General features: G+C 48.5%; 2 protein-coding genes across 3 annotated transcripts in view; both read left to right on the plus strand.

Annotated features, from left to right (window-relative positions):
- LOC135050236 (carbonyl reductase [NADPH] 1-like) overlaps window positions 1-12,864 on the plus strand; it is a 28,710-nt gene extending 15,846 nt beyond the window's left edge. The window contains exons 1-3 of one of the 2 annotated variants that reach the window (XM_063956533.1): window positions 1,730-2,451; window positions 10,772-10,879; window positions 12,277-12,864. In XM_063956533.1, coding sequence (XP_063812603.1) covers window positions 2,163-2,451; window positions 10,772-10,879; window positions 12,277-12,713 — 834 coding nt within the window. In that variant the 5' untranslated portion in view covers window positions 1,730-2,162 and the 3' untranslated portion in view covers window positions 12,714-12,864. Of the gene's footprint in view, window positions 1-1,729; window positions 2,452-10,771; window positions 10,880-12,276 lie in introns of those variants that run through there. The other variant, XM_063956534.1, reaches the window with a different exon arrangement.
- Window positions 12,865-14,651: 1,787 nt separating this feature from the next.
- On the plus strand, window positions 14,652-23,303 carry LOC135050238 (carbonyl reductase [NADPH] 1-like). The gene is made up of 3 exons (XM_063956535.1): window positions 14,652-15,019; window positions 20,602-20,709; window positions 22,545-23,303. Exons 1-3 carry the CDS (start codon window positions 14,731-14,733, stop codon window positions 22,979-22,981), a joined length of 834 nt encoding a protein of 277 aa, XP_063812605.1. The 5' UTR covers window positions 14,652-14,730; the 3' UTR covers window positions 22,982-23,303.
- Window positions 23,304-23,650: the final 347 nt, after the last annotated feature.

Below are 23,650 nucleotides of genomic sequence, written 5' to 3' on the forward strand. Positions count from 1 at the left end.
CCCATTCAATTTCTGATGTGTGGGCCCCTTTACTCCTTTTTGTGCTGTGCTCCTCCTAGTTCTGTATCAGTTACACGGTATGCGTTCCGCCGGTTTTTCATACTGATCCCAGTTACACACTGCCTTATTCAGGGCACACTTGCCTACTTTTGAAAAAGCTTTTCAGGGCGATTGTGAAAGTATCAGCACGGACATGTTCTGCTACATTTGAGAGGCGTGTCATGAAAATAATGAGCCCCAAAGTAAATATACTGTACACCAGAGTTAGTCAACCCTGGTCTTCGAGAGCTACCAACAGTTATGGGCCCTACACATTGAGTTATCCGCCGCCGAGCTGCCCGACGGCGGATACGGGCGACCCGGCGGCGGGAGGGCAGTGACGGGGGGAGTGAAGTTTCTTCACTCCCCCCGTCACCCGACTTCATAGAAGTGCAGGCAAATATGGACGAGATCGTCCATATTGGCCTGCATGCACATGCGACGGGGCACCAGGGATGAACGAGCGCGTGGCCGCGCATCGTTCATCGCTGGTGCCTCAACACTGAAAGATATGAACGGGATCTCGTTCATTAATGAACGAGATCGTTCATATCTTCCACTGAAATCACGTAGTGTGTAGGGCCCATTAATGTTTTCCAGGTCTCCATAGAATCACAAGTTAAGTGATTAATTCCATCTACGGATCTTTTACAATGTGTCAGTGAGTAATGACTGCACCTGTGCCCCTGCTGGGTGACCTGGAAAACGTGAACTGTTGGTAGCTCTCGAGGACCAGGGTTGGCTACCACTGGTGGTATACACATATACTGTAACTGTCACAGGTTCTCAAACTCTGTCCTCAGGACCCCACACAGTGCATGTTTTGAAGGTCACCCAGCAGGTGCACAAGTGTAGTCATTACTCACTGACACATTTTAAAAGGTCCACAGGTGGAACTAATTATTTTACTTGAGATTCTGTGAGGAGACCTGCAAAACATGCACTGTGTGTGGTCCTGAGGACCGAGTTTGAGAACCTGTGCTGTAAGTGGCCATGAGGAACCTTATTTAAAATGCATGTAGCCATAGGGATCATTGTGCCTTATAACCAATGCAGGGAAATGGCCCATTTGAATGTGTATATATATATATGATTTATTTCCCCACCCTAAAGAATGTAACAGCTACATAATGGGGGTAAGGAACAATCTTGCTGGTCTATTCAGGGAGTCAGGGGGATTGCTGCTATTTCAGGGAGTCTCCTGCAGAATGAGGGAGGGTAGGCAACTATGATTCAGGGGTTTGTTATCAAACCAAAAAAGCACACTAATGAGTAAAACCATGTGCAGAGAGAGTTAGATTTGGGTGGGGTATGTTCAAACAGAAATCTAAATTGCAGTGTACAAATAAAGCAGCCAGTATTTACCCTGCACATAAACAATATAACCCACCCAAATCTAAATTGGGGATGGTTATCGGTGTGTTCACCATCGATGGTTGCAATCGACGGTGAAACTGTAAGTGGGAATCGATGGTCACTAAAATATGCTATGGGAGACCATCGATAGTTTCACCTATCGGTGGTAATCCCTGACACTTCTGTGAATGACCTGTGGGCCAGCCCGGGGGTGGGGCTTCATGGGTGTTGGGGGCGGAGCTATGCTTCAAGTCCCGCCACCTTGAAAAACAAAATATATATATTCGTTTATGCTGTGCCATTGATGGATGGAAACCATATGATTCTGTCCCATCGATGGAAAAAGCATTCAAGATCGGCCATAAACCATTGATGATTAGAAATCATTGATGGCCATCATTAATCTAAATCTCGCTACACATGTTACATCTGCCCCACATGCAGTATAACATAGTTTTGCTCATTAGTGTGCTTTTTTGGTTTGTCAACAATTCTGAATAACCCCCACAGTGTGTAACAGGGAAAGAGTTGCAGCAGTTCTTCTTGTGACCACTAGATGGCAGGAGCATTGCACAGTTTGTTATGAGAGGGAGGAAGCATGTCTGGGTATGTGGTGGGGGGACATTACATGCTGCCTGTTTGTGAGTGATGTTGCATCTAGTCCCAGCCTTATAGGGAGGAGCTGTGAGCCCATACAGTGCTTCTTCCATAACAATCCTTAGGACTAGTGGCTCTGCCAGTGTCACATCGTCTCCAGAACTGGCAGCATGGCTGGGGTACGGGTGGCAGTAGTCACAGGGAGCAATAAAGGGGTCGGCCTGGCTGTAGTGAGGGCCTTGTGCAAGCAGTTCCAGGGAGACGTGTATCTGACAGCCAGGAACCCCCAGCTGGGGGAGGAAGCTATCAGGGCACTAAAGGAGAAGGAAGGTTTGTGCCCCCTCTTCCACCAGCTGGACATCAATGACCTGAGCAGTATCCGGGCTCTGCGCGACTTCCTGAGAGAGAAGTATGGAGGTCTGGATGTCCTCATCAATAATGCTGGCATTGCATTTAAAGGTAAGTCCCCCCGGGGTCTGGTGTCTTACCCACTCACTGTACTGTGCCATGTCTTGCTGCACTGCCTGGCAGTCACTGAGTTAGTATACAGTATATGTTGCAGCAGGGCCGGCTCCAGGCCTACTAGCACCCTGAGCGAGAAAATGTAAAAGCGCCCCCCCCCCCCCCCCCCCCCCCCCCCCCCCCCCCATGCGCGCGCTTCCGGAAAAGTGGGCGTGGCCTCTGGAAAAGTGGGCGTGACCTCGTACCTTCATATCATCAAACTGTAAATATGTTTTCACACCCCCTCTATGATCACAATTAGCAGCCTTACACATAGCCACAGTAGTGTTCCTTACACACAATGTCTCCAGTATAGTGTCAGATACACATAATGTGCAGTGCCAGATAGACATGACATGCCCCGCAGCAGTGCCAGCTACACATGACATGCCCCGCAGCAGTGCCAGCTACACATGACATGCCCCGCAGCAGTGCCAGCTACACATGACATGCCCCCCAGCAGTGCCAGCTACACACAATATGCCCCCCAGCAGTGCCAGCTACACATGATAGTGTTCACTTTTTAGGGCAGGGTGCTGATCACAGGGAGGGCACATTTTTAAGTTAGGAGGGCAAAATGATGTACATACTGCTTGTTGTTTCCATACCTATATGCCAAAGCATGGACAGTGCCCCCCAGCAGTGCCAGCTACACGTGACATGCCCCCCAGCAGTGCCAGCTACACATAGCCACAGTAGTGTTCCTTACACACAATGTCTCCAGTATAGTGCCAGATACACATAATGTGCAGTGCCAGCTACACGTGACATGCTCCCCAGCAGTGCCAGCTACACGTGACATGCTCCCCAGCAGTGCCAGCTACACGTGACATGCCCCCCAGCAGTGCCAGCTACACGTGACATGCCCCCCAGCAGTGCCAGCTACACGTGACATGCCCCCCAGCAGTGCCAGCTACACGTGATATGCCCCCCCCAGCAGTGCCAGCTACATGTGACATGCCTCCCAGCAGTGCCAGCTACATAAATTGCCACACAGTGCCAGATATGCACCCACAGTTCAGATACATAAATGCCCCCAGTGCCAGATGCATAAGTGCCCACACAGTGCCAGATACATTATTGCCCCCCCCCCCCCCCAGTGTCAGATACATTAATGCCCCCAGTGCCTGATATGCCCCCACAGTGCCAGATACATTAATGCCCCCAGTGCCAGATATGCCTCCACAGTGATAGATACATTAATGCCCCCAGTGCCAGATATTCCCCCACAGTGCCAGATACATTAATGCCCCCAGTGCCAGATATGCCCCCACAGTGATAGATACATTAATGCCCCCAGTGCCAGATATGCCCCCACAGTGAGAGATACCTTAATGCCCCCAGTGCCAGATATGCCCCCACAGTGCCAGATACATTAAATGCCCCCAGTGCCAGATATGCCCCCCACAGTGCCAGATACATAAATGCCCCCCACAGTGCAGCTGACCCGACAGTGCCAGATATGCCCCCACAGTGACAGATCCGTAAATGCCCCCACAGTGACAGATCCATAAATGCCCCCACAGTGCAGATGACCCCACAGTGCCAGATATGCCCCCACAGTGCCAGATACATTAATGCCCCCAGTGCCAGATATGCCCCCACAGTGCCAGATACATTAATGCCCCCAGTGCCAGATATGCCTCCACAGTGCCAGATACATTAAATGCCCCCAGTGCCAGATATGCCTCCACAGTGCCAGATACATTAAATGCCCCCAGTGCCAGATATGCCTCCACAGTGCCAGATACATTAATGCCCCCAGTGCCAGATATTCCCCCACAGTGCCAGATACATTAAATGCCCCCAGTGCCAGATATGCCCCCACAGTGCCAGGTAAATAAATGCCCCCCGCAGTGCCAGATAAATAAATGCCCCCCACAGTGCCAGATAAATAAATGCCCCCCACAATACCTGCGGCGCGGGAGGGAGGCACTGCTGCTGTCAGAGGGCGCGGGCCGGGACCGGAGGACTCTTCCAATGGTGGTGTGATCTGCGGGGAGGGGGAGTGTGGCTGTCTGCAGGCGGTGGTCGGTGTGCTGTATGCGCGCTGCGCGGCACACATATCGCGCACAACAGTTAAAGGCCGGGGACTTGGGGAGAGCTGCACAGCAGGGTCGGCTCCAGGTACGAATATGGCGGCGCCAGCGCTCGGCGCCCATTAAGGGTGGCGCCCTGCGCGGCCGCTCTATTCGAACATGCCTGGAGCCGGCCCTGTGTTGCAGCATGCCAGGCAAGGAGTCCGTCTTATCCCAGCGGAACGTTACAGTATATGTTATCATGTGTGCTGCAATGGTGATTTCTATTACGGTAACATTTTACATTTTGTATAAAGAGATATAACCATCATTATTATTAGTTTAAAACGAACCGTGTGTACACACCCTAACTCTCTAGCTGGTTTCATCTGTTTATTATTTCATTTATATATAGCGTACACATATTCCGTAGCGCTGTACAGGTAATATCTCAGTCATACCCCTTTCAGACAGAAATGTCCCAGTAGTTTTGCCGTAACCTGCCTGACCCCCCCCCCCCCCCCCCCCCCCCTCTTTCACACAGACATGCAAGTTACCAGGTCGAGAATTTCGACACGGTAATTTGCAGATAAACACGGGTATTTTGCCTGTGTGAAAGGGTCAACCCGTGTCTCCGACCCTGGTAAATTCCAGGGTTGAAGTCCCGGGAATTACAACACTGGTTGACCCTTTCATACAGAAAAAGGACCCGTGTGTTTCATGAAATTATCGGGTGGAACTGATTCACCCGGTAATTTCACTTTCTGTCTGAAAGGGGTATAACTCACATCAGCCCCTGCTCCAGCAGAGCTTACAATCCATAGTCCCTATCACATGCACACTAGGGTTCATTCTTATCAGATACCAGTTAACCTACTGTACCAGTATGTTTTTGGTCTGGGAGAGGAAACTGGAACACCCAGAGGAAATACAGGGAGAACATACAAACTGCACACAAATGCACCATGATCTCAGTGCTGTGAGGCAGTAACGCTAACCACTACGCCATCTGTGCTGCCCCACGGATGGTGTAAAGTGAAGGACAAATACGTGATATAAATATAAGATGCCCAGGTGAGTGCCCGCACCGTGAGGGAAATAAGAGGCAGAATCAGATATAGGGAAAACTCTTTAGCAGCTTGGGATTCCTATCAGTTTCCCTGCAGCATGAAATGCGATCCCACCCGTACAGCTAAACAGGATATTAAACACTAAGATAACTCACAGATAGGACACAGCTTGGAAGCTAAACAACGCCGCTCATTCCAGTTTACATGGATAGGGATGGTCGCCGCTGATACACTGGTGGAAATGCACAATGCTTGCTGTGTCTGGACTGGTGCTTTGTCACCCTCGTAGTTCTGCTACTATAGGGATTATCCTCCAGAAGCCATTGAGAAGGGTGGCTGAGGAAACACGCCCCCCACTGGTTTCCTTTACCAGAGCTTTGGCCTGTTCAGCCATAACCAAGTCTCTCTGTTTACCTCACAGAAGCAGCTTTCCCAGGGTGCAATGTCACTGTAGCTAGCTGAAAGGTTCCATTGAGTGTTAATGTGACCGGCGGACGGGATGCTGGCGGTCACAATACCGACACTTTCATCCCGAAGGTCATGATTCCTACAGGGGTGAGGTACTGTAAGTATTCTATCACCACCCACAGACCTCCCTAACCCTTTACTGCAGCCTAACCCTAACCTCCCCCTTAGTGCCCAACCCTAATCTCCCCCCTCAGTTCCTAACCCTAACCTCCCCCCTTAGTGCCAAACCCTAACCTTCCCCCTTTCAGCAGCCTAACCCTAACCCTCCCTCTTAGTGCCTAAACCTAAAGTGGTGCTTGACCCTAAGTGCCTAACCCTAACCCCCCTCCCGCAGCCTAACCCTAACCTCCCCTCCCGCAGCCTAACCCTAACTCTCCCCTCCCGCAGCCTAACCCTAACTCTCCCCTCCCGCAGCCTAACCCTAACTCTCCCCTCCCGCAGCCTAACCCTAACTCTCCCCTCCCGCAGCCTAACCCTAACTCTCCCCTCCCGCAGCCTAACCCTAACTCTCCCCTCCCGCAGCCTAACCCTAACCTCCCCTCCCGCAGCCTAACCCTAACCTCCCCTCCGGCAGCCTAACCCTAACTCTCCCCTCCCGCAGCCTAACCCTAACCTCCCCTCCCCTCCCGCAGCCTAACCCACCCTCCAGGCACCCTAACCTCCCCTCCCGCAGCCTAACCCTAATCCCCCCTCCAGGCAGCCTAACCCTAACCTCCCCTCCCGCAGCCTAACCCTAACCTCCCCTCCCGCAGCCTAACCCTAACTCTCCCCTCCCGCAGCCTAACCCTAACTCTCCCCTCCCGCAGCCTAACCCTAACTCTCCCCTCCCGCAGCCTAACCCTAACCTCCCCTCCCGCAGCCTAACCCTAACTCTCCCCTCCCGCAGCCTAACCCTAACCTCCCCTCCCGCAGCCTAACCCACCCTCCAGGCACCCTAACCTCCCCTCCCGCAGCCTAACCCTAATCCCCCCTCCAGGCAGCCTAACCCTAACCTCCCCTCCCGCAGCCTAACCCTAACCTCCCCTCCCGCAGCCTAACCCTAACTCTCCCCTCCCGCAGCCTAACCCTAACTCTCCCCTCCCGCAGCCTAACCCTAACCTCCCCTCCCGCAGCCTAACCCTAACCTCCCCTCCCGCAGCCTAACCCTAACTCTCCCCTCCCGCAGCCTAACCCTAACCTCCCCTCCCGCAGCCTAACCCACCCTCCAGGCACCCTAACCTCCCCTCCCGCAGCCTAACCCTAATCCCCCCTCCCGCAGCCTAACCCTAACTCTCCCCTCCCGCAGCCTAACCCTAACCTCCCCTTCCGCAGCCTAACCCACCCTCCAGGCACCCTAACCTCCCCTCCCGCAGCCTAACCCTAATCCCCCCTCCAGGCAGCCTAACCCTAACCTCCCCTCCCGCAGCCTAACCCTAACCTCCCCTCCCGCAGCCTAACCCTAACCTCCCCTCCCGCAGCCTAACCCTAACTCTCCCCTCCCGCAGCCTAACCCTAACTCTCCCCTCCCGCAGCCTAACCCTAACTCTCCCCTCCCGCAGCCTAACCCTAACCTCCCCTCCCGCAGCCTAACCCTAACCTCCCCTCCCGCAGCCTAACCCTAACCTCCCCTCCCGCAGCCTAACCCTAACTCTCCCCTCCCGCAGCCTAACCCTAACCTCCCCTCCCGCAGCCTAACCCACTCTCCAGGCACCCTAACCTCCCCTCCCGCAGCCTAACCCTAATCCCCCCTCCAGGCAGCCTAACCCTAACCTCCCCTCCCGCAGCCTAACCCTAACCTCCCCTCCCGCAGCCTAACCCTAATCCCCCCTCCAGGCAGCCTAACCCTAATCTCCCCTCCAGGCAGCCTAACCCTAACCTCCCCTCCCGCAGCCTAACCTTAAAGCCAGGATCTCCATTGGAAGACAGACATTTCCTGGCCTCCCTGTTGGATCTGTGGTGGTCTAGGACGCAGCACAGATCAGTAATGTAAGCAGGAGACGTGATGCCTCCTTCCCCATTACCATATTTAAGCTATCGCCGCTGCTTCTATGTAAGCAGCGGCGATTGCACCTCCGTCCACATCTGAATCAACCCCCTGGAGCCTGACGCACATTTCAATGCCTTGTATGGCGTAACTAATGTCATCCTGAGATGGCGTTAGCTAGCGGCGGTACAATGCTGTTCAGTGATTGTGACACTGACTCCATCCTCATAGAGGTATATGGGGGCAGACAGAGAGCTAGCACAGGAGGCGTCTGTGATTTCTCTGCAGGTTAACGCTCAAACTGTGAGAAGCTGAGATTAGACTTTCCCCAGTGAAAGCTCAGGAAGAAGGGCTTATCTCAGTAGGGTCACCCCACATGTGTGCAGATTCAATTAGCCATTAAGTTATGCAGCCTGTACAGCGCCCTCTGGAGGTACATGCAGAAATTAGCGTTAACAGCTGCCTGGAATGTTATGTGCTCGCAGGTTGATTGTGGTCCTGCAGTTAAATATCCCAGGATACTTCTGCCGTGGGAATAGACTGTGCGACTCAACCTGCGACTAATTGTATCTATTCCTTAGGGGGGGAATTCAATTACAGCTGAATCGCTTCATAGGGTAATTAGCACTACGTGCAAATCTGGCATTCGGTTGACCTGGCGAAGGGTGCGAGATGGGGTTTCGTAGCCGATGTTTAACCACTGCGGCAACGGAAATTCACACCCTTCACCAGCAATCGAATTCCCACCTTAAGTGTGTGAATTGCCCTGGGATTGATATACAGTGTGCCACACTTCTACAACTCTGCATGTCTGTCTATGAAGTTAGAAAGTTCCAGCAAAGTACCAAGAACAAAACACGTAACGGACCATAGATAGACTTAAGTAATGTTGCATGGGGCTACAAATCATGTGAAATAAGTGTAAATTAACATGCAATGTGGGAATAGGGTGAGGTGAGGGAAACAAGGTCGGTGTCACACAGTAAATGTGCTGTATATATAAACTGCTGATATATTTGGTGATTGGAGTATGGGCACAGTGTACATGGTCCATTGTAGATTTCAGTCATGCTGACCCGTCTGTCTGCACAATACCCTGTAATTATTGTATGAAAGTATTATTATTATGATGTTCTGTATATGCAGTGTACACCAGACCTGTTTTGACACAAAATGAAGCAATGCCAGCAAGGCTAAAAACATCCCCTCCCCCAGGCCTGTATTTAATAGTTGGCATATAGTGGGTATGATGGCGTCGTCACATAACTGGGCTTCCCCTACCACAGGCAGAGACAGCGGCTAGCCATAGGAGGGGGTGATTATACTATATGGCCACATCAGACCTCTGCTTGTTTTGTTGGCTTTGCCAGAGATATGGGTGGGTGAGGATTAGGCATACGGGGGCAGTGTTCAGCTACAGTAACACGGTCAGACATTTTTGGGGGGTCTGTGCCATCTGCACTTTGTATGTCATTGCTTCACCCTGCATCTTATATTGGGAAATAGATTGCTCTCTCTGTTGGTAATAGGTGTGACACCCGCTCACCAGTAGGGGGTGCAGTAGGTGATGGGTACATAACACAGCTTGCTTCTTTCTGACTCTTGTAGACTTCCAACCAGTTTCCCTAAACCAGGCATGTCCAAACTGCGGCCCTCCAGCTGTTGAGAAACTACACATCCCAGCATGCCCTGACACAACTTTAGCATTCTCTGACAGCAAAACTGGGTCAGGGCATACTGGGATATGTAGTTTCACAACAGCTGGAGGGCCGCAGTTTGGACATGCCTGCCCTAAACTACAACATCACAAACTCCCTTTCTCTAAACCCTGAACAAATTATTACACCCTAATCACCTATTCGTACAATTGGGACTAACCCACCTTACTGGGTTTCCCAAGTTTAATATTTCCGCCTTTTGGCAACTTTCACCTAAGTAGTGCTCATTTTAGCAGCCTGCACCTGTCACCACCCCTGCAGTTCCTCTGTGCTGCTTGATGTGCCACTCTCTGCTTGTCAGCGCTGAGATACAGACCAGAGTGTGCTAGAAGCACCAGAGCAGAGAGCATCACTCCAGGCAGGAAAGAGGAACTGCACGGGTTGTGACAGGTGCAGGGTGCTAGAATGAATATTATATAGGTGAAATACTGTATTATCCTATTACTATTCCCTTATCATTGGAATTGCAGGTGTAATAATGGTAAACTTCAGAATATTAATACTTAGGGACCTATTTATCAATTAATACAGTATTTGCGGTGTATTTTCATGATGCAAATTTACATTAAAACTCACATTTGTATTAAAAATGCGGACTGTGATAAATATGCTTCATAATAGCAAATGATGTATGAAAATAGCACTGCCGCTTTTACCTTCAAGGCAAAGAGAAAATAACTTTGCCACTTTAACACCTCAAAGGGGACCTGACACTTAAACTTTTGAAATTTTGTGCATTTTTTAAGTTTAATGGATCATTCCTGTGAGGCACCAAGTGTAACCAGATCAACCGGAAGATAAATATTTACTGTATTACTAGATCTGTTGCCAAAAGAAGATGAGGGCTGACCGTTGTAGGTGGAATAGCGCAGTATTGTGTTTTAAACAAAAACTACCGGGGGTTAGGAGGTCATGTATCATTTACTAAAACTCACATCGAGCGGTAACGCTGAAACACACCTGTTTATTACACCTATGAAACTTAGTTGTTATTATTATTATTTGATCATTGATGTTTCCTTCGAAATTGTATTTCCCCAGTGGCTGACACCACCCCGTTTGGTACCCAGGCTGAAGTAACCATGAGAACAAACTTTTTTGGCACTCAAGACATTTGTAACGAGCTACTACCACTAATTAAACCAAATGGTAAGTTTATAGTGGTGGTCATGGACTGTTCACTGTCATATATTGTATTACTTGTGTCGTAATAAAAGGGTCAATTGATGCACACACAGCAATATATATAAAGTTGATATATCAAGTGTGAGCGCACTAGTATAATTGTGAACATCAAATTTGATCAAAGGCTCTGGTTTAATAAAAATACCTTTATTTATCTCCTAAAAACAATGAATTATAAACACATCTCAATATGATAACAATCGAGACTGAGAAAAAAATAATAAATGCTCTAGCCAATTGGACTTTTAGGTTAATAAATAACATGCAAAATAACCTCTGAGGAAACCGCCACCCACTGAAGGTGGAGAAACGCGTCAGGTGATAGAAAACGTCAGGTGGAACGCACCGGAACACGGAAGCTCCGAAAAACCCGTAAGTCGCGGTCCGCGACCAAGCGCTCCCTGCTATACCACACGCTACAGCGTCTCTTGCTCAGCCGGAGACAGCTGCACTAAGCCGGTACCCCAAGTCAGGCTTAAGACACCAGAACCGCCGCAGTGTGGAGGGGTAAGCATTGCCCGCAGGAGTGTCATGCCGGGGAATAAGTAAACACCAGCATCACATTACGAAATTATTCAACTGCTGCTAGCATCATTACTTGAACAAAACTGCCAAAGTGAATAATTATCCCAGCAGTAAACAGTACGGGACTGTAACTCTTTTTCTTAATACAAGTCATGGTTATTTAACAGCTTTCCAACGCTGATACTGACAAGTCCCCTGGAGGGAAATAACAGCTATATTAGCCAGCAGGACTATATGATAAGAACTGTGCTGTGTCTTTTCTAACAAACTAACATACCGGTATGCATGTTATTTATTAACCTAAAAGTCCAATTGGCTAGAGCTCATATATTTTATACTACATTTATTATTTTTTTCTCAGTCTTGATTGTTATCATATTGAGATGTGTTTATAATTCATTGTTTTTAGGAGATAAATAAAGGTATTTTTATTAAACCAGCAGCCTTTGATCAAATTTTATGTTCGCAATTATACTAGTGCGCTCACACTTGATATATCAATTTTTTGGACCTCGTGTCCTATAATTTGTGGATATCCAGATCCTCGCTGTGTGAGCTGCCGTTTATTAATTCATTATATAATTATTTTATCTAAAATCTGTAGCGCCCACTTTTTAATTGAATAAAATATATAAAGACATCATTTTGGGTTCTTTAATATGGAATAACATTCCTGTAATTAAATACCCACCAGAGATACATGTTTCCTAAAGAGATTGCAGTCTAAACTTAAACTTATTCCCTGCACAATAATAGGCTATGCTGAGATACAAGGTTTTCTGTGTTACCTATGAGACTGTAACTATCTGTTGACTCTGTATGTCCTGTACTTCTAGGGAGAGTGGTCAATGTATCTAGTGTGGCCAGTTCCATGGCTCTAACTAAGTGCAGCCCGGAACTACAGGAGAAATTCCGCAGTGACACCATCACAGAGGAGGAGCTGGTGACACTCATGAAGAAGTTTGTAGAAGACGCCAAGAAGGGCATCCACCAAAAAGAAGGATGGCCGAACACTGCTTATGGGGTGACCAAAATTGGGGTAACGGTGCTATCCAGAATCCAAGCTCGTCGGCTAAAGGAGACCAGGAAAGAAGAAGGCATTGTCCTCAATGCCTGCTGCCCAGGGTGGGTGAGGACCGACATGGCTGGTCCTAATGCTACCAAGTCTCCTGATGAAGGGGCAGAGACACCGGTATATCTGGCTCTCCTCCCACCAGGAGCTGAATCACCCTATGGGGAACTGGTCAGTGAAAAGAAAGTCTTGGCCTGGTAGATGCGAAATCCCAATTAGTGTTTGTGAGATTCCAGCCTGACAAAACTTTATGCCCACATTCAGCCTTAACCTATGGAAGCCTTTACTGTTATCCTGAGTTAATGTCCCTTTGTCATACTTGTGTATAAATAAAGTTACTTTGCTTAAATAAGTGGTTTTCTTTCCAGAGTATTATTTTTACTAGGGTTTATAGGGGTCACAAACTTCTACAATGCCGTACAGAACAGTAGTACAAACAGGGTAGACCTAAATCACATAAACTAAAACACAATAAAAATAGAATTTAAAAAAGCAATTACAAGTGATGATGCAAGCAAGGTAACAATGATACCCCTTTCACACCGCCAATGCCGGATCCCATCCGGGAATAGGAAACGGGTCTTTCCCAGGTGGGATCCGGCATTGGCCGCTGCTGCTGGCTTCCCCGACCCGGCAATATGCCGGGCGGGTTGCCGTAGCAACGGGGGCGGAGCCGGCAGCGGGGGTAGAGGCGGCGCTGACGGATGAGATCATCTCTGCGCCGCCTCTCCCTGCTGTAGTAAACGGGTCCCGGGACGCATCGACCCGGGAGCCCATTTACGCAGCCACTGACCTGGTATTCAACCCGGGTATAACACTGCCTTATCCCCCACTTGAATTGCCGGGTCAGGCGACCCGGGATTTCGGCTATGCCCCTTTCACACCACAGGTCGATACCGGGTTAATTGTGTGGAACGGGTATAATGTAATAAAGTTGAATTACAAAAGGCAATTATAAGGATATACGGGTAAGTGTTTGGTAATGTTAGGGAGAATAATGGTCTAATAGAGATGGAAACTACGGGAACAGGAGAGGGACTGAATATCGTGACACAAGTTGTGGTTTGGACTGTCCCCGGGTGGATGAAAGAGAGCGAAAAAATAGTAACTGTGCTACTGGGCAAACCATGCTGTACTTCAAGTGGTGCAATGAATATAGTTATTATGTTTGCACGCAGGGTAAATACTGGCTGCATTTGCATGTAGCCCACACATGCTGCACAGCTTTTTTATACACTGCAATTTGAGTTTGGGCACAGCCCTTTCACATCTAAACGTCTGTGCACTTTTTAAATCTCCCCCATCTGTAGTGCAGCATGAGGCGGTCAGCGTTTGGGGGAGGTAATGGAAACGCAGGCGTGTGAGAACTGTTTTCTGGGTGTTCCCTAGTCAGCTACTGCAAATTTGTTTGCAACTGGAGAGGCCCCGGAGTCTTAGAAGAGCGGCTCAGTCTGTGACAGCATTGGGTTGCCCTGAGGTCCCAGGTGCGACGGGTGGGTGTCATTAGCACATTTTTGCAAGTAGACAGTGGGCGAAATCATACATCTGAATCGGGCCCTCTGACTAGTGTACAAAAATAGCCTGTGGCAGCCGTGAGCAGATTAGTGTATATAATAGGCTAACACTGCTCCTCACCTCTGTGGGGGGAATTCAAGTGTTTTGAGCGCTGGCGGCCACTGGATGGCGCCCGACGGAACAATTCAAGTGTTGCCCCGTTGGCGCTGACGTTACTGTTATGTTGTTCTGTCATTTTGATGGGTTGGTAACTAGTAAATGAAATGTGGCACTGAATTATTTTGATTATACTGTAACTATATCATGTGTGAACACTGTATCACCACTGATAGTATATACCTGCAGTGCAACATGGTTTTGCCAAGGTGCAAAGATACCCTTTTTCTGCTCGGCTCTCAGGTACAGATTATTTAGCTTGAAGAGAAGTGTCGTATTGATGGTTTGCTTAGTGCTGCAAGGAACAAAACAGTACTTTTGAGCAGTTCTCTTTCTTACCACTAGATGGCAATCTAAGTATTCATATGTGGTTGCATAATTAGCAGTTTATCCTGTTACCCAGTTTCTCCCTGTGCTTGGGGGTGGGTTTGATCTGTCATGTACCTTTGTTGGGTGGAGCTAGACTAATAAATACCAGGCTCCTGTGTAATGTACTGGCTGTGTCAGATCATCTCCAGGTTTTGTGCAGTACACACTGACTGACAGCATGGCTGGGGTACGGGTGGCAGTAGTCACAGGGGGCAATAAAGGGGTCGGCCTGGCTGTAGTGAGAGCCTTGTGCAAGCAGTTCCAGGGAGACGTGTATCTGACCGCCAGGAACCCCCAGCTGGGGGAGGAAGCTATCAGGGCACTAAAGGAGAAGGAAGGTTTATCCGCTCACTTCCACCAGCTGGACATCAATGACCTGAGCAGTATCCGGGCTCTCCGCGACTTTCTGAAAGGAAAGTATGGAGGTCTGGATGTCCTCATCAATAATGCTGGCATTGCATTTAAAGGTAAGTCCCCACGGGTCTGGTGTCTTACCCACTCACTGTCCTGTGCCATGTGTTGTGCACTGCCTGGCAGGGGTAATTACCCATTATAGAGGAGTTTTATCAAGCCTTGGGGGTAGATTTACTAAAGCTTAAAAAAAAATGATAAGTGGTGATGTTGCCCTTAGTAACTAATCATATTCTACCTATCATTTCTCTATTGCACCCAATAAATCATATACAGAATATGATTGGTTGCCATGTGCAGCAATGACACTTTATTTTTAGTAATTTTACCCCTTGGAAAGAGATAAAAGGCTTGATACATCTCCCCCTATGCACGATGCACAACACTGCAACACATTCTACTTATGTGAAGTTATATGTACAGTATTGCGCAAAACTAGTAAAAAAACAATTCAAATCTTACAATAATCTATCACATTATGTAAAGCACTAGACTTATTATTTTATTGCCCCCATACAATGAAATTTAATTTTACAACTCACGTAAGCACAGATGTCCTGTGGCTATCCAGCCGCTGGTGAACTACTCGTATCAGCATGCCCTACCCCGTATGAAATGAGGATCCGCTGAATTGCCATCGCAACTATGTGACTTGTTATCAGACGGGACAACAGACATTGGCTAACAAAGGATGATTGTACTTGTAGTTCAACAACAATAGGTGAACCATCCTATGCTGAAGCTGCAGTTGTAATTTCTGCGACTTGATCTGAGAAAAATAAGCAATCACTGTCAGTAACTGACCTGAATATAAGGATCTGTTATATAATTAGGTTTATATGGGGTTGGAATTTACAGTAAATATTGTTAGAATCAAAACAACTAAAGGCCCATACACATTAGACGATGTTGCTCTGTGAGCGACATCGTCTAATGTTTCCCCCTCCCGGGCCGGCCGGTCGGCGGCCGCCTGTACGCACTGAGCGATATGACCGCTCATATCGCTCGGTGACGTCACGCCCCCGCCAGCCCTGCATGAAGGTCGTGGACGACAGTCCACATCCTTCATGCATGCCCTACCGACAGCGACGATCGTTGCCGACCCGCGGGGCCGCACATCGGTTGTTGCTGGCGGCATACACACTTGACGATAAAATGAGCGACGTCGCTCAAGGAGGGGGAAAATGAGCGACGTCGCTCATTTTATCGTTAAGTGTGTATGGACCTTGAGTCTTGGATTTATTAATCCGTGTGATCTGCCCACGGCTACTACAGGACTTTTTTTTTTTTTTTTTTACCTAGGACAGATTGTCTAAGATCCCATGGTGTCCGGATGTTAGATAGATAGTGTCTAATTAGACAGTCAATAGATAGACACCATAGGGGGAATGTAATGGGGTGTGAGATTCAGAACGTGAGAGATTTTGCGAGAGTTCTCCTGTTTTTAAAAAAAGTAACAATCATTTACAGGGCACAGTCAACCTGGTTTTGCCATGTAAACGATTGCCACTTTAAAAAAAAAACAGAACTCTCACAAAATCTCACTTTCTGATTCTCACACCCTACTACATTCCACCCTATATGTTAGACAGACATTAGGTCGACAGTTTCAAAAGGTACATGAAAAAAGGTAGACAGTACAAAAACTCGACTGGGTAAAAAGGTAGACAGGGACAAAATGTCGACATGAAAATTGTTGATATATAAAAAAAAAAAAAGGTAGACAGTTTTTTTTAATTTTCATGTTTTTGGACTTTTTCATACCTCCTCTATCCATGTCGGCATAGAGTTGGTTATAAACCTTCTGGCCAGCGGATGCCATTCTACAATTGGGGGTCACAGATGACAAAATTATCCAAACAAGCCCCAAAAATGAAAAATAAAAAAAATGGTACCTACCTTTTTTTATGTCGACCATTTTCATGTCTACCTTTTGACCCTGTCTACCTTTTTGATTATCTTACACGTGGTGTGTATCTATTGACTGGTTACTAGACACTGTCTTATCTGCTGTACCACACCCAGATCCGATAGCACAACCCGGTCTGTCAGACGTGCTGTGCTGGAAGCTGGGTGCACTGTGTTCAGTGGTGACCGCTCCTGGCAGCCTGGTGTGAGGCGGTTACATGTAGCTCACCTCTGATTGTGATATATGAGCAGTGTAATAGTATTACCCTCCCATCTCCTGCCAAACCACCCCTACTGCTACTCATCCCGCCCTGCATACCTACTGTATATCACCGGTCACTCCTGCCCTGTAACCGGGGCATCCTGGTGGTCATGCTGCTGGACAAGTAACTCTTGCAGCAACGTGTAGCAGGTATTTCCCTGTTAATTTGCTCTGCTAAACATGCAGCATTGCACAGACATAAGTATGCTAAACTAACAAGAGTCGCAGACACAAGGCGTTTTGGTACCCCATGCAGTTAGGTGCACCGGGCTGTTGACCAAACTAGCTTAGGAAGGCTCTGCACCTTTCTAAAATCTTTTTTTGTTTGTTTTGCTGAGACATCATAATACATTTTGTATAATACAAAGTGAAATATACTGCCCATATAACGTAACTGTTCTCGTCATAACTGGATGCTGCACACAACGCAGGGAAATCTATCTCACTTCTGTATCGTACACCCCAGCCTGCTCCTACATGCTCCTCCACTGTTACCTACTTTATTGCGCACTCTGGGCCTAATTCAGACCTGATCGCAGCAGCAAATTTGTTAGCTAATGGGCAAAACCAGGGGGGCATTGTAACATGTGCAGAGAGAGTTGGATTTGGGTGGGTTATATTGTTTCTGTGCAGGGTAAATACTGACTGCTTTGTTTTTACACTGCAACTTAGATTTCAGTTTGAACATACCCCACCCAAATCTAACTCTCTCTGCACATGTTATATCTGCCTCCCCTGCAGTGCACATGGTTTTGTCCAAAAGCTAACACATTTTGTACTGTGATCAGGGCTGAATTAGGCCCTATGTACCCGCAATATCTTGTCCTATTCACTCCTCTTGTTTGCACCATCCTACATCATCATCTCCTCCCTTCTCTTTTATTGCTCTGTTGTCTCCTATATGATATTCACATGTCCTGTTCTATCCAATGTTATCCTGCCCTGCCTTCTCCAGCCCAACGTTATCCTGTCCTGCCTTCTTCAGCCCAACTTTATCCTGTCCTGCCTTCTCCACCAGCCCAACGTTATCCTGTCCTGCCTTCTCCACCAGCCCAACGTTATCCTGCCCTGCCTTCTCCAGCCCAACGTTATCCTGACCTGCCTTCTCCAGCCCAACGTTATCTTGTCCTGCCTTCTCCAGCCCAACGTTATCCTGTCCTGCCTTCTCCAGCCCAACGTTATCCTGTCCTGCCTTCCCCAGCCCAACGTTATCCTGTCCTGCCTTCCCCAGCCCAACGTTTCCTGTCCTGCCTTCTCCAGCCCAAAGTTATCCTGTCCTGCCTTCTCCAGCCCAACGTTATCCTGTCCTGCCTTCTCCAGCCCAACGTTATCCTGTTCTGTCTTCTCCAGCCCAACGTTATCCTGTCCTGCCTTCCCCAGCCCAACGTTATCCTGTCCTGCCTTCCCCAGCCCAACGTTTCCTGTCCTGCCTTCTCCAGCCCAACGTTATCCTGTCCTGCCTTCTTCAGCCCAACGTTATCCTGACCTGCCTTCTCCACCAGCCCAACGTTATCCTGTCCTGCCTTCTCCACCAGCCCAACGTTATCCTGCCCTGCCTTCTCCAGCCCAACGTTATCCTGACCTGCCTTCTCCAGCCCAACGTTATCTTGTCCTGCCTTCTCCAGCCCAACGTTATCCTGTCCTGCCTTCTCCAGCCCAACGTTATCCTGTCCTGCCTTCCCCAGCCCAACGTTATCCTGTCCTGCCTTCCCCAGCCCAACGTTTCCTGTCCTGCCTTCTCCAGCCCAAAGTTATCCTGTCCTGCCTTCTCCAGCCCAACGTTATCCTGTCCTGCCTTCTCCAGCCCAACGTTATCCTGTTCTGTCTTCTCCAGCCCAACGTTATCCTGTCCTGCCTTCCCCAACCCAACGTTATCCTGTCCTGCCTTCCCCAGCCCAACGTTTCCTGTCCTGCCTTCCCCAGCCCAACGTTATCCTGTCCTGCCTTCCCCAGCCCAACGTTTCCTGTCCTGCCTTCTCAAGCCCAAAGTTATCCTGTCCTGCCTTCTCCAGCCCAACGTTATCCTGTCCTGCCTTCTCCAGCCCAACGTTATCCTGTTCTGTCTTCTCCAGCCCAACGTTATCCTGTCCTGCCTTCTCCAGCCCAACGTTATCCTGTCCTGCCTTCTCCAGCCCAACGTTATCCTGCCCTGCCTTCTCCAGCCCAACGTTATCCTGCCCTGCCTTCTCCAGCCCAACGTTATCTTGTCCTGCCTTCTCCAGCCCAACATTATCCTGTCCTGCCTTCTCCAGCCCAACGTTATCCTGTCCTGCCTTCCCCAGCCCGTTATCCTGTCCTGCCTTCCCCAGCCCAACGTTTCCTGTCCTGCCTTCCCCAGCCCAACGTTTCCTGTCCTGCCTTCTCCAGCCCAACGTTATCCTGTCCTGCCTTCTCCAGCCCAACGTTATCCTGTCCTGTCTTCTCCAGCCCAACGTTATCCTGTCCTGTCTTCTCCAGCCCAACGTTATCCTGTCCTGCCGTCTCCAGCCCAACGTTTCCTGTCCTGCCTTCTCCAGTCCAAAGTTATCCTGTCCTGCCTTCTCCACCCCAACGTTATCCTGTCCTGCCTTCTCCAGCCCAACGTTATCCTGTCCTGCCTTCTCCAGCCCAACGTTATCCTGTCCTGCCTTCTCCAGCCCTACGTTATCCTGTCCTGCCTTCCCCAGCCCAACGTTATCCTGTCCTGCCTTCCCCAGCCCAACGTTTCCTGTCCTGCCTTCTCCAGCCCAAAGTTATCCTGTCCTGCCTTCTCCAGCCCAACTTTATCCTGTCCTGCCTTCTCCAGCCCAACTTTATCCTGTCCTGCCTTCTCCAGCCCAACTTTATCCTGTCCTGCCTTCTCCAGCCCAACGTTATCCTGTCCTGCCTTCTCCAGCCCAACGTTATCCTGTCCTGTCTTCTCCAGCCCAACGTTATCCTGTCCTGCCTTCTCCAGCCCAACGTTATCCTGTCCTGCCTTCTCCAGCCCAACGTTATCCTGTCCTGCCGTCTCCAGCCCAACGTTATCCTGTCCTGCCGTCTCCAGCCCAACGTTATCCTGTCCTGCCTTCTCCAGCCCAACGTTATCCTGTCCTGCCTTCTCCAGCCCAACGTTATCCTGTCCTGCCGTCTCCAGCCCAACGTTGTCCTGCCTTCTCCAGCCCAACGTTATCCTGTCCTGCCGTCTCCAGCCCAACGTTGTCCTGCCTTCCTTGAGCCTATTCCTACTTTGCGCAATCCTGTTATCTCCTGTTCTGTAGTTTCTCTCCTCTGTGGCCGACTCTGGTCATCTCCTGTCCTGTTGTCTCCATCTGTCTTGTGTCCTATTTACATCTCGATGGGGGGGATGTATCAAGCCGTGGAGAAGTTGCCAAAAGCAACCAACCAGCTTGTAACTGATGTTTTATTAATACCAATTTACATTTTTACATTCAGTTCACGTACTGTTAGACCATGTTCTAATAATGTCCTGTTTTTGGGTATTTCCAGCTGCTGACACAACCCCTTTTGGCACACAAGCTGAAGTAACGCTGAAAACCAACTTCTTTGCCACAAGAGATATTTGCAATGAGCTACTTCCACTCATTAAACCAAATGGTAAGTTGATGTCAATGAACTCATCCAAAAATATACTGGTGCTGTAGATTAATGACTCCCGACAAGTATTGACCTTTGTGTGTGTGTGTGTGTGTGTGTGTGTGTGTGTGTGTGTGTGTGTGTGTGTGTACATGTGGTGGGGAATATAGGACTTGATTCATGTACATTTATGTAATTAAAGCAAATTATCAAGCAATTGGGCAAAACCATGTTGCACTGCAGGTGGGGCAGATGTAACATGTGCAGAGAGATTTAGAGATTTGCTTTACTTAGAAACACGAATCAGGCCCATAAGATTGTCAGCTCCACTGGGTCAGGGACTAATGTCAATGGCCAAATATTCCCTGTAAAGAGCTGCAGAATATGTGTGCACTATGTAAATGACTGGTAATAAATATTTTATTTTCCATATAAGTTTTGCTTAGTCTTACACATACTTTTCCTTAGTCAGTAAAAATGATCATATTGCATTTCAAGTGAACGTTTGGTCCGCAGAGCACATATTTGATATAAGCGTTTCACAGGATCCAGCAGTTTGTTTAATTGTCCCCTTTATAAATACAGCGGCAAGGTTACACGGTATCCTATTCTTTTAAGGTGTTTTCCTAATTTATGGTGTAATGGAGCAGCCATGCCCATAGGGTGTGTGAAGGAGTTTGGGAAGTTGGGTGTAAAATACAGACTACAGCCGTGGCAGGTTGACTTGTAGCTAGAAGGTGGAAATAACTTATTCTTGCCAATTGGGCACAGCATCCCTGGAAAATGCACAATGTAAGCCTATCGCATGTAGGGAATTTATACGTACTGCAAATCGCCCTTACATCGCGCTGGAACATGCAAACTTACACTGCCTGTAAAATCCAGCCATTTGCAAAGTTATTTTATAGTTCCCCCAGTTTGGAATTTTGCACGTGTTGGAAGAGGTTGGGGCTGAAATCCCAGCGGTCAGAATACCGACTGCAGCATCCCGCTATTTAGAACCCAATAACTTTAACCCTCCCTTATAGCAGCCTAAGCCTAACCCTCACCCTGCAGCTTAATCTTACCCCCCCCCACCTCTCCCCGATGGTGCCTTAACATAAACCCCCCCCCCCCCACCCCGCAGTCTAAACCTAACCCCCACTGCCCTTCCCGTAGCCTAATCCTAACCGTCCCCCCGCAACCTAAACCTAGCCTCCGCCCCTGACCGGATCCTGATGAAAGTCATGCATGACCGTAAAGAAGGTATTGACCTGTGACATAGTTTAGTGGAATGTCGGCCTCTTACAAAGGTTGCTATGTGGTTACAGTTACAGTCAGGGCGAGGGCAAGTCACTTCTAGTTACTCCTTTGCCTATAACCAAAACAACCCAAGGTTGGCCAATGCTGAGCAAACACTGAGACTCAGACTGATGTCTTACAGTGTTTGGCCACACGAAATCTGGGATCCTCTTCTGGGGAGGAGACATTTCCCCATTCCTCCACACTGAAGGACACTGCCAGATGCGGCCGACCAATTGTCTGACCAATCGAACTTGTTGGACTATTTCATCATGTCCAAAGACCGTTAATTACTGATCAGTCGCAGAAATATTGTCCCGATCAGATGATTATTGGCTGATCGGGCCAGTTGTAGGACAGTACATGCACAGCTTTATAACACACAACTTGTCAGTTTAAGCTTTTTAACTGTAGTCCATCTAGGTACATGGATAATGTATAAAGAAGGGAATGTAAATCAATAGTGGGCGTGAGAATGATTCTGCTTGTACACCCTGGAATTGGTGTCACCTCAAGTTAATTTCCCTACATTATGTTTATGTTAATGCAGTTGGTTTTATTTATTTTTCCCTTAGGGAGGGTGGTTAATGTGTCCAGTATGGTCAGCTATATGAGCCTCCCAAAGTGCAGCCCGGAACTACAGGAGAAATTCCGCAGTGAGACCATCACAGAGGAGGAGCTGGTGACGCTCATGGAGAAGTTTGTAGAAGACGCCAAGAAGGGCATCCACCAAGAACAAGGCTGGCCGAACACTGCTTATGGGGTGTCCAAAATTGGCGTAACGGTTCTATCCAAAATCCAAGCTCGTAGGCTAAAGGAGACCAGGAAAGGAGAGGGCATTGTCCTCAATGCCTGCTGCCCAGGGTGGGTGAGGACCGACATGGCTGGTCCCAAAGCTACCAAGTCTCCTGATGAAGGAGCCGTGACACCAGTATATCTGGCTCTCCTCCCACCTGGAACTGATTCACCCAATGGAGAGATTGTCAGTGAAAAGAAGATCGTAACTTGGTAGTAAAAAAATCTAGACTGGCGCCCAAACCACCTGACGTTTAGCACAGCAGTTCTCAACATCGACCCTCAAGTTTTCCCAGCAGGTCATGTTTTCAGGATGTCTGCCTGTGGGAGCAGGTGGGATAATTACTAACCCAACAAAATAGAGTAACCCACCTGTGCAGGATGAAAGACATCCACAAAACATGGCCTGTTGGAAGTACTTGAAGAACCTCTGATTTTAGCGGATGCATTGATATAGTTTTGTGTTTGATACCTCTTGCACATTATTCATGTCTTTCATATGTTATTGTTGTTAAGGAATAAAAGTTGTGTTGATTAAACCGTTTGTGCCTGAATACATGTTGCTGCAGTGAGTAAAGTGGGATACAGATATCTCTTACAACATGGAAGAGACACGTGGGATGTAATATCCAATATATGAGATCACCGTCGTACAGTAAGGAATGCACATGGCAGTGTTGTAGGCTAGACCAGAGGTTCCCAAACTGTGTGCCGTGGCTCCCTGGGGTGCCTCGGGACACTTGCAGGGGTGCCCTGGGTTGGTGGTCCAGGACCAATTCAAATTATTCATGGTCAATAAATAGGCAAAACCAGTGCTGGTGGCTGTCAGTCATAAAATATGTGGCCAAACAGAAGCAAATCTTGTCCCTCACCACACAACTGACCC

The sequence above is a fragment of the Pseudophryne corroboree genome, chromosome 2, assembly GCF_028390025.1.
Source record: "Pseudophryne corroboree isolate aPseCor3 chromosome 2, aPseCor3.hap2, whole genome shotgun sequence".
NCBI classification, from domain to species: Eukaryota; Metazoa; Chordata; class Amphibia; order Anura; family Myobatrachidae; genus Pseudophryne; species Pseudophryne corroboree.

What these genes read in the sequence shown, in the direction of transcription:
- LOC135050238 (XM_063956535.1), top strand. Translation starts at nt 14,731, where the DNA reads ATGGCTGGGGTACGGGTGGCAGTAGTCACAGGGGGCAATAAAGGGGTC. An exon ending in TGCTGGCATTGCATTTAAAG is followed by an intron (nt 15,020 to 20,601) that starts GTAAGTCCCCAC and finishes GGGTATTTCCAG; the next exon opens with CTGCTGACACAACCCCTTTT. An exon ending in TCCACTCATTAAACCAAATG is followed by an intron (nt 20,710 to 22,544) that starts GTAAGTTGATGT and finishes TTTTTCCCTTAG; the next exon opens with GGAGGGTGGTTAATGTGTCC.